Here is a 10,288-nt window from a genome sequence, read left to right on the forward strand (position 1 = left end):
TCTTGTTTGCGTCGACTGCAGTGGATGGGGATTTTGGTGGGTGTAGTTTAGTTCGTAGCTAGCATGATGGCGATTAGTCTCTTTTGGGCTATCAAGGTTGTCGAAGGTTGTTTCTCTTTGTCTAATTTCGTCATCTGCTAGTATTATATGTATGTATTAGGTTATGTGTTGTTGGTTATTTTGACTAGTGGTACCCATTGATGATGTAATGGTTTTTAGAACCATTTTTTTGGGGGGGGGGGGGTTGGTAAGACAATAACCTCAGTTGTAATGGATGAATGAAATGAAATGTAGTTCCTATTATAACCATTGTTTTGCTTTGCATATGATGTTATGCTTTGTAATGAAATGTACCATAATTTGATGTTATCCTTTTGTTCAAGTTTTGCTTTTCTATCGTTATTAATCGGCTTGCTCTTATGTTAATTGTTTATGACATTTGCCCATTTTTTTATGTGCTACCACATTGTTATGTGGAAGTACATTGTTATATGAAAGTACTTTGTTATGTCGAATTACCTTGGAAGTACAATTATAAACAAACATTCATGTTATGTTTTAAACTAAAGAAACTAACATTCATGTTTCAAATGAATAACAAACATCCATGCATTCATTAATGTCATAACTTGGTGTTTTAAAGACACGTTAACAAACTAAACAAGACCATAACAACAAGACACCTTTAATAAAGACCTTGCATTGTAGCTAACATACTCCAAAAACAAAACACCTTTAATCCAAGTCCATTGGTTTGCTTGATGTATCACCTTCACCGTTTTTGCATGCAACCTTTTTTGCCAACTTCTTCTTTAGTATCCTCTCTGACTTTTTCCATAATTTCAATGTACCTACTTCTTTACCATTCTTCTTAGTCACACCACTTGTTGACCCACATTCACCTTCTCCCGTTTTGAAACCAATTCCACTTCCAGTATCACCTTCACCCTTTCCCTTTTTCCCCCTTTGCCATTTGCCCTTGACCCTTCCCTTTCTTTAATGCACTAGTTTCACCTTCACCTTCTGCCTTCCTCTTTTTGACCTGACTTTTTTAGGGCTTTGACACTGCATCACAGGTTGACTTATTGTGGCTTGATTTCTTACAAACACCATAGACCATCTTTTTCCCTGCCTTGGATACTCTGTATGATCCACTAACCTCAGTACCGTCCCTCTTTCTCTTAATAGTGGGTCTCCCTGGCATCTTCCTTCTCAATGGTGGCAAAGGTGGTATGTAGTCTATTGGGGGCCACATTGCACTCCCATTCATGCTTCCTATTGAGTACTTGTAGGTGTTCATATATATGCAAGCACAATATAAAGGATCAACAAATGCCTCTACATCTCTATTTACATAACTAATGGTTGCCACTGAGTGTACACACCCATACCCATTCATTTGCCAAATCCTATAAGTACATGTTTTCTTTTCCATATCAACTCCATAAGACTCTCCTAAGTTTCTTGTTTCAAATGTATTCAGGCCACTAGGAAGCACTTGCCAGTATCTACAAATAATCACAGTTAGCAGGGCTAATAAAGTACGTTGGTTGGATATTCAATTCATTTATGGTGAATATTAAAGTACCTTTGTTGGATCTTCAATTCATTTAGGGAAAGCCTTATTTTTGGACATACATCAAACTATCCCCATCCGCTTCCTTTCTGCCTTAAACTACACATCCTTTGCATCACATATAATCTAATATCCTCCAACATTGTAATAATTAGCTTCTTCCTAGCATCCAATATAACATTGTTAAAGCTTTCAGACAACCCATTCTCAACTGCATCACACCCCCTTCCTATTTGAAAAAAATGCTCTTGACCATGAGTTTGGATTCCTTCCCATAAGATGCACATAAGCAGCAGGGCTAATCATTTGAATCTCTTTCATTGCAGAATTGAAAAGAGGTTTAGTTAAGGCCTTACAAGCCTTCCAAAATAATTTCTCATATTGAGCCCCAAGGAATTTCTTCTTGAAATTGGAAAGAACATGCCTGGCACATTGCCTATGTTCTATCTCTGGAAATAAATCTTTCACTGCTTCAATTATCCCCTGCATTTACATCATCATAATATTCAGAAGTATATAACATTTGAAAGAAATTAGGTATGGCATTATAAAGTAGAAACATACCTTATGTTGATCTGACATCAATGTGTTACCAAACCCACCTTCAAGATGCAGATCTTCTTGCAAGTTTTCTAAGAACCATTTCCAGTTATCTTTATTTTCAACACAAACTACACACCAAGCTATTGGGTATATATGATTGTTACCATCCCTACCAACAGCACATAATAACCGACCAGTACACATTCCTTTTAGAAAACACCCATCTAAGTTTATTATCCCTCTACATCCACTTCTCCAACCCTCCTTTAGTGCATGAAAACATATATATATCCTGCTAAAGTAAGTTTTCCCATCTGGCATAGAGTTCACAGACAACTTGACTGTTGACCCTAGATTAGACATGTTTATCTCTTCACCATAGGACCACAACTTTGCATAATTTTCCACTATGGTACCTTTAACAAGAGACATTGCATGTTGCTTAGCTCTCTTACATTGTCCCATACTAACCTCTATGCCAAATTTAGTCTTTACTTCATCTTTTAACATCCTAATATTGAATTTCTGATTCTCAAGAACTTCCCTGGTGAAATGACTTCCAATCCATCTGTAATTAACAATTGACCCTAACTTAAAATTTCTTGCACAATTGTGGTCAATGGTAAGGGACTTGATTTGGAATGAGTGCTCCTCACTCATCCATGATGCCCACAGCCTAAATGTGCATTGACGAGTACTATACTTAACCAATAACCTTTTACTGTCGTTTTTTTCAAAGTACAATTGATACCCATTTGCTACAGCATAATTACAAATCATAAATTTTAATTGTTGAGGGTTGGTGAACCTCATACCTAGAATTGGCAACTGCTTCTTCCAAGGTATGTCTTCATTAAACATTGGTTTTGCTTTCACATCAAGGACATTATCATCTTCATCATCTTTTGGATCACCTTCTGTGACCTCTTTATTTCCATTTGCCTGACTTACTCCTTCATAGGTTACTCCTTCCATGTTGCTTTATTGTGGACTCATGAAGTCAGTTAGGTCAATACCTTCTTCCCCTTCGATTGACATGTTTGACTTCACAGAACAATTATCCTCATTTTCATTTTCATTTGCCTTACTTACGTGCACAGTAGTACCAAAATGGTCCATGTAAACATAAACTTGTACTCCACATTGATAAGCAATGTCTATAAATTCTTGATATTGAAGTTCATTCGAAATCAAAGTTAAACCTTCTGGGATTTGTAAATCGGGTTGACAATAATAAATTTTCTCACACTTCTCTTGTGTGAATCGTTCAAGAAAACCCACAAACTCATTATATGACATACCAGCAAAATCGACGTTCTCGAACACATGATGAACACCATCAGAATAGCAAAAAGGTTTGTTGATGAACACACCTTGGAAATGAACTTTGATTGATAGGAATATAGCCATCGATCTTCAGTTACTATGGTGGGACGAGGGTTTTCTTCAATGAGGAGGGGTTTCTTCAATGAGGGGGAGGGGATTGTATAACGCAAACGATTTATTTTATAACAAATTAATATAAGTGTACCACACGTGGCCATTTCATTAAATGACGTGTCACCGATATTTTACCTCGTGACATGTATATTACCTTTCAACCCGGTAAAAGGTAACATAAGGGTATTTTAAAACGGTCAAATGAAAGTATATTCCTTTAATGTGCAAAAAAAAATAGTTTAGTGACCTTTTAAAAAAAACGCGAAAAGTTCGATGGGCTAATATGACATTTGCCCTTAAGTAAATAACTAAATGGTGAATAAATTACTTTTTGTCTTCACATTATATCATAAAAATCTCAAAAATAAAAATGATGAATTCCTTCTGCAACCAAAACTTAACATGAATAATACTAACTAAAACAAATCATCACATTTTTCTCGAATGTCTTTATTTGCTATATTTAGTCACTATCAATGAGATAGTGCTTATTTGGTTTGATGAATCGTTGACATGTTAAAGAAAAAACATACATTTAAATATAAGCAGAATAGAAAACCAAAATTTTCTAGGAATTCGAATAATTATGTTTAAAACAAAAACAACCAAAATCGAAAAGCACATAAGTATCAGTGTAGATGAAAAGCACAAAATTTTCTAGGAATTTGAGATCCGATTTTATGAAATCAACAACCAAAATCTCCGTTGCAAGACTTCAGAGAGGCAGGCAGGGTGATGCTGTAGCGGGAGTTTAGTAATACAAAGCCTCCGGAGTTCAAGGGTGGGAGACAAGGACCCGATAATCGTTTTGAGATGGATATCTGATGTGAAAGGATGTTTCTACACGTGTTCATGTCCTGAGGACAAAAAGGTGAAATTTGCATTGAATCTTATTCGCTTGGGTGCGAATGATTGGTGGGAGTTTGTGACACAGAGCTTTCGCATGCAGAACGAGCCCCAGTGACTTGGGAGCAGTTTCTAGAAAGGTTCCGTGCATTAGGGATGAGATTTAAAACTGAAAAACCGGACCGGAACCGACTTCCGGGATAACCGGAAAATGCTAAAACTGTCCGGGTATCGGGTTTAAAAATAGTCTTATCCAGGTTTCAGGTATTTCGGGTACGGGTCCAACGGGTACGGGTATTCCAGGTTTAAGAACCGGATTTGTAAAAAAACCGGAACCGGGTTTAGTGAACCGGAACTGGTTTATTTGGGCCCTTAACCGGAAATTGAAGGGGTAGTAAAAAAAAGTCGCATAATGAATCAGTTTGACATCGACAACAAGGGCTACTCCTGTCATGTGAATGTGATCGGCATCAACGATAAGGGCCACTCAAATCAATCTCGTTTGTTCTTCTCTCTATGATCGACAACACGTTGGTTATATAAAAAGAGTTGAATCTGATCACGAGGGTTGGCAGATTTGCTACTATGAGGAAAATAAGATTTGAAAGTCTTACCTAGTTAGTCGCAGAATGATTGATAAAAAGATGAGGATTCAATGATTCGTAAGGAATTGTTTGGGAGAAGGGCATTTCGGTTAGTTTTGAGATATTAGTATTAAATTTGATTTTTTTGGTATTCCCTTTGATCGTGATTTATGTTCTGGAAATTCTTGGACCTTTTGGAACTGGTGGAATAATTGAGTTATGAATAATAAGGAGTGGTTGTTATTAAAGATGTTTAAAGGGTATTTTCGTCACTTTTGCAAACAAGAGATTATTGTGGGCTATTTGAAATCATTTGGATTAATTTCAAGTAGGCATGGGAGACTTAGTATTAAGGATATTAACTTCGTATATTATTGAACACATAAAAGTTACAATATATATCTAGAGAAGGAAAACAACCTATACAACAAAATAGGAGAATACAACAGAAAATGAATAAACAATTTGAACTAACTAAATATTAGCTATTATCGTTAGTTTTGATATTCCCCCGCAAGTTGGACGGTCGTTGAGTAAGTCCAATCTTGGAGATTAGAAGATGGAATCTGGGTCGGAGCAGAGGCTTAGCAAGAACATCAGCTAGTTGATCATCCCCTTTTATGTGTGTTACCCGTAATGACCCTTCCTGAACCTTCTCACGAACAAAATGAAAGTCCAATGCCAAATGTTTCATCCTTGAATGAAAAACCGGATTTGTAGAATAGTGTGTAGCACTTAAATTATCACAATAAATGGTTGGTATAATGTTAGACCTGAGGCCTAATTCAGTGAGTAATGAAGCGAGCCACTGGATTTCTGTGATTGCTGATGCAACAGCTTAAATTCAGCTTCGGTTGATGATCTAGCGAACGTAGATTGACGTTTTGAGCTCCAGGATATAGGGTTACAACCAAGATATACAATATAGCCAGTGGTGCTACGCCACGTCTCTTTGTCACCCGCCCAATCGGAATCTGTAAAAGGCGTGTAGTCTCAGAGGGGAGTAACGTTTGAGTAGTAAACCGTGATGGATTGTCCCATTTAAATAACGTAATACTCGTTTCAGGTCTGACCAATGAGTTGTAGATGGAGTATGAATGAATTGTGATAACTTATTCCCTGTGAATGCAATCTCCGGTCTGGTGATCGACAAATACTGTAAGGCACCAACAGTTTCCCTGTAGTATGTGGGAGACGAGAGAGATGTACTGCCATGGGAAGTGAGAACATCAGAGCCGGTGATTGGCATAGATACAGGCTTGCAATCCGTCATGTGGGCGCGGTTAAGAATGTCTTTAATGTATTTAGATTGAGAAAGAAGGATACCTTGAGAATGAGGAAGAACTTCGACCCCAAGGAAGTAAGAAAGTGTACCAAGATCTTTGAGGGAAAATTTAGTGGCAAAGGAAGTAATGAAGGAGTGAACATTAGTTGCTGAAGGACCTGTGACTATAATGTCATCTACATAGACAATGAGATAGATAGTAGTAGAATTGTTAGTTTTGATGTAAAGAGAGGAGTCAGAAATGGTAGGTATGAACCCCTGAGAAAGAAGATAACCTTTGAGTTCGGTATACCAAGCTCGAGATGCTTGTCGTAGACCATAAATGGCTTTATTAAGTTTACAAACGTGAGTTGGGTGTGAAGGGTCGGTAAAACCAACGGGTTGATCCATAAAGACATCTTCATGGAGATTACCTTGTAAGAAGGCGTTGTTGATGTCTAATTGTCGTAAAGACCAGTTACGAGAGACATCAATAGAAAGAATGAGACGCAGAGTTGCAGGTTTGACGACCGGACTAAAGGTTTCAACATAGTCGATGCCCGGTCGTTGAGTGAAACCTTTGGCTACAAGTCGGGCCTTTAAGCATTCCACCGAGCCATTTGAGTTGTATTTTATACGATACACCCACTTACATCCGACAACATTTTTAGTCGAGTTAGGAGGAACAAGAGTCCACGTCTGGGTATGTTGTAGTGCATCAAATTCATCGCTCATGGCTTTATGCCATAGAGGTGTTTAAGTGCCTGCTTTGTAGAAGTGGGTTCAATCAGAGGGAGAGCAGAAGCATTATAAAGGATAAAATCACTGTTGTGATACTTAGTGTTTGGTTTGGGATTTTGTCTAGTGCGTGTCGTCGGTGTTGAGTTGTTGGCAACAACATGAGCAGAATTATGATGTGAATCAGTAATAGGTGAGACGGAATACAAAGGTGGAGTATTATGAAATGTAGGAGATGAAGGAATAGTCGGTGGTGTGTTGGAGGGAGAAGGTTCTAGAGTAGAAGGATTTGGTGTAGGTTGAGAGATTGGAAGTTGGTGAACAATAGGAGTAGATGAGGGAAACTAATCAGCAGCAGCGACTACAGAGTTAGAAGTGGAAGTATGTGTGAGTCTTTGATATGGGAATACAGTTTCAACAAAGGTAATATGTCTAGTGGTATATATGCGATTGGAGGTAGGATCAAGTGCATAATAAGAACTTTGGGATGAAGAATATCCAATGAAAATACAAGGTTTTGATAGGGAATCAAGTTTATGGGAGGTGTATGGTGTGATCCAAGGGTAACAAAGACATCCAAAACTATGGAGTTTATCGTAGTTGGGGAGTTTGTTGAAGAGACAAAAATAAGGAGATTTGTTGTCTAGAGTTGGAGTAGGTAACCTGTTGATTAGGTATGCGTATGTGGTTAGAGCAAATGACCAGTATGTGATCGGAAGGTTAGCATGAGAAAACATAGATCCAAAGCATTTAGGGTTGTATGTGCACCATAGGATGTTGTAGTATACTAAAACCCATCATGTATCACGAGCACAAACTGCATAAAGTATGGGTTTGTAGGTAACTTGATCGAGACCAGCCAGCACCGTGTCTGTGATATGTTCGACATCTAGCTTCTTGCCAAGAATGGCAAGTTCATCCACAACTGTTTTGATTTCTTGCATATAATCTGTCACGCTTTGATTTTGTTTCTTTGAGCACTGCTTGATCCTGTGTTGAAGCTGTTTGATGTGGCCTCTGGAGGGTGAGGCATAGTTGTTAGAAAGTATTTTCCAAGCCTCTAGAGTCGAGGAGGCATTGGTAACGAGTGGTATGATCGGTGGTGATAGACTACCCACGATGGCTCCAAACAAAAGTCGATCCTATCGGAACCATGCAGCGAAATCCTTATGGGGAGTGGTAACACTGTCGGTTCTAGTGGACGGAGGTGGAGATGGATAGGATCCATCAATAAATTTGTAAAGATCCAATCCATTCAATAGTGCTTCGACCTGTGTTTTCCAACCTAAATAATTAGCGGAGGTCAGTTGAAGGCTGGCAGGAAAGGTAACAAGAGTAAGATTGCCAGGTTTGTTGTTGACATAGATGATTTGTGTTGGGTTTGGTTGCTGGTTGTCACCCATGGTTGAGCAGCGAGAAAAAGATGAGGTAATTAGGGTTTATGAGAAACGGAAGAGAGTGAGAGAGAAACAGATCAAATCATCCACTCTGATACCATATTAAGGATATTAACTTTGTATATTATTGAACACATAAAAGTTACAATATATAGCTACAGAAGGAAAACAACCTATACTACAAAATAGGAGAATACAACAGAAAATGAATAAACAATTTGAACTAACTAAATATTAGCTATTATCGTTAGTTTTGATACTTAGATATATGGTGATTGATAAAGGCAGGGAATGGGTTTTTAAAATTTGGGCTAAAGGGTATTTTGGAAGATTTATGATTGGGATTCTTTTTCTGGGATTTTTTGGAGTTTATGAGAAATCCTAGATTACTCCACTGTTTATGATTATCATAAGGAGATCAAGGTTGGGTTTTCTATTATCAAATGTCATCGAGTCTTGAATCAGGGGCATTTCGGTCAAAATATTAATGGAAATCATGTCTTCTTGGTTTTATTCTTTTATTCATGGTATGTTGAAGATGAAAATGAAGCTTGGGTTTTTAGATATGTTGTTGAGTGGATCGAGTTGTGAAACATATACTTTATTTATTATTTTTCCAAGACTGAAGGGCATTGAGATACTTTGTGGGGCTTTGAGTTAATCCAGATAAATTCATCTTATATATATATATATATATATATATATATATATATATATATATATATATATATATATATATATATATATATATATATACTTATAAAGCTAGCATTTTTTCTTGAATCTCATGCATTTGAAACCCCATTTTTTAACTTCCTTTCACCACATTCATTTGAAACTCCCATGACTTTTCAATTTCTTTACAATAATATTATAAATAAGTTAAATAATGTTCTATAAACAAGAAAGGGTGTTTTATTACAATGTCTTCATCCCACATCGATGGTGAGAGTAAACAAGAGAATTTTTCCTCTTCTATAAATAGGAAAGGTTGTGAAATGTTTCAAAGGGACCAAACTATGAGAACTTCCTCATGCCTACCTTTGTAGGATTTTGAAGGTATTATTTGGTGAGATTGTCTATATTGGAAAGTGTCCAGTTAACTTTTAGAATTCCAAAAATGGTTTTGAACCGAATTTTTTCAGGTTTAAACCGTGTTTCAGTTAGAAAAAAAATTATGTAGTTGGGTATATTGAGTTGAACCGGAGCTGGATCAATTTGGACCGATAAAGGAATCATTTTCCTTTCACAACAAACATTTGAAACTCCCATGATTTTTCAAATTATTTCTAATAATATTATAAATAAGTTACATAATTTTATATAAATATAAAAAAGCATCTACCTAAACCTAAAATTATAACTGTTTGAAAAATCACTTCGATTTAAAAGCACGAAATATATACAAACCGGGTTTCACTAGAAAAAAAATATGTAGTTCGGTATATTTAGTTGAACCGGTCCGAGTTTGATCTATTTGGACCATAAAAGAAGCATTTTCCTTTCACTACATACATTTGAAACTCCCATGATTTTTCAAATTGTTTCCAATGATATTTTAAAAAAGTTACATAATGTTATATAAATATAAAAAAACATCTACCTAAACATAAAATTATAATTGTTTGAAAATTCGATTTGATCAAAAGCACGAAATATATACGCAGATTATATTTTATAAATGAATTCTTTTTATAATGAACTTTTGAATCTTGAAAATACATATAAACCAACTTTCTATATTAAGTACCTAACTGAATTTATGATTTTAGAATTGAACAAAAAGTTATTCAATAAAAACTTACTTTTTTGGATAGCAACTTACGATATTATAGAAAAATGGAACTATTGAACAATAAAGAAAGGGTAAACAAGAGAAAGGGTGTTTTACTAAATAAGC

The 10,288-nt window shown here is 36.3% G+C and overlaps 1 protein-coding gene across 1 annotated transcript; it reads right to left on the minus strand.

The window, feature by feature from the left end:
* Positions 1–735: 735 nt before the first annotated feature.
* Positions 736–3,094, minus strand: LOC145140267 (uncharacterized). The gene is made up of 5 exons (XM_079073811.1): positions 2,935–3,094; positions 2,141–2,877; positions 2,001–2,059; positions 1,160–1,508; positions 736–990 (listed from the first exon to the last, which is right to left on the minus strand). The coding sequence occupies exons 1-5, from the start codon at positions 3,092–3,094 to the stop codon at positions 736–738; spliced, it is 1,560 nt and encodes a 519-aa protein (XP_078929937.1).
* Positions 3,095–10,288: the final 7,194 nt, after the last annotated feature.

Source organism: Lactuca virosa, chromosome 9, assembly GCF_052849685.1.
Source record: "Lactuca virosa cultivar CGN04683 chromosome 9, Lactuca_virosa_CGN04683_v6, whole genome shotgun sequence".
Taxonomy (NCBI): domain Eukaryota; kingdom Viridiplantae; phylum Streptophyta; class Magnoliopsida; order Asterales; family Asteraceae; genus Lactuca; species Lactuca virosa.

What these genes read in the sequence shown, in the direction of transcription:
- LOC145140267 (XM_079073811.1), bottom strand. Translation starts at nt 3,094, where the DNA reads ATGGAAGGAGTAACCTATGAAGGAGTAAGTCAGGCAAATGGAAATAAA. An exon ending in GAAGCAGTTGCCAATTCTAG is followed by an intron (nt 2,878 to 2,934) that starts GTATGAGGTTCA and finishes ATTATGCTGTAG; the next exon opens with CAAATGGGTATCAATTGTAC. An exon ending in GAACATAGGCAATGTGCCAG is followed by an intron (nt 1,509 to 2,000) that starts GCATGTTCTTTC and finishes GATTATTTGTAG; the next exon opens with ATACTGGCAAGTGCTTCCTA.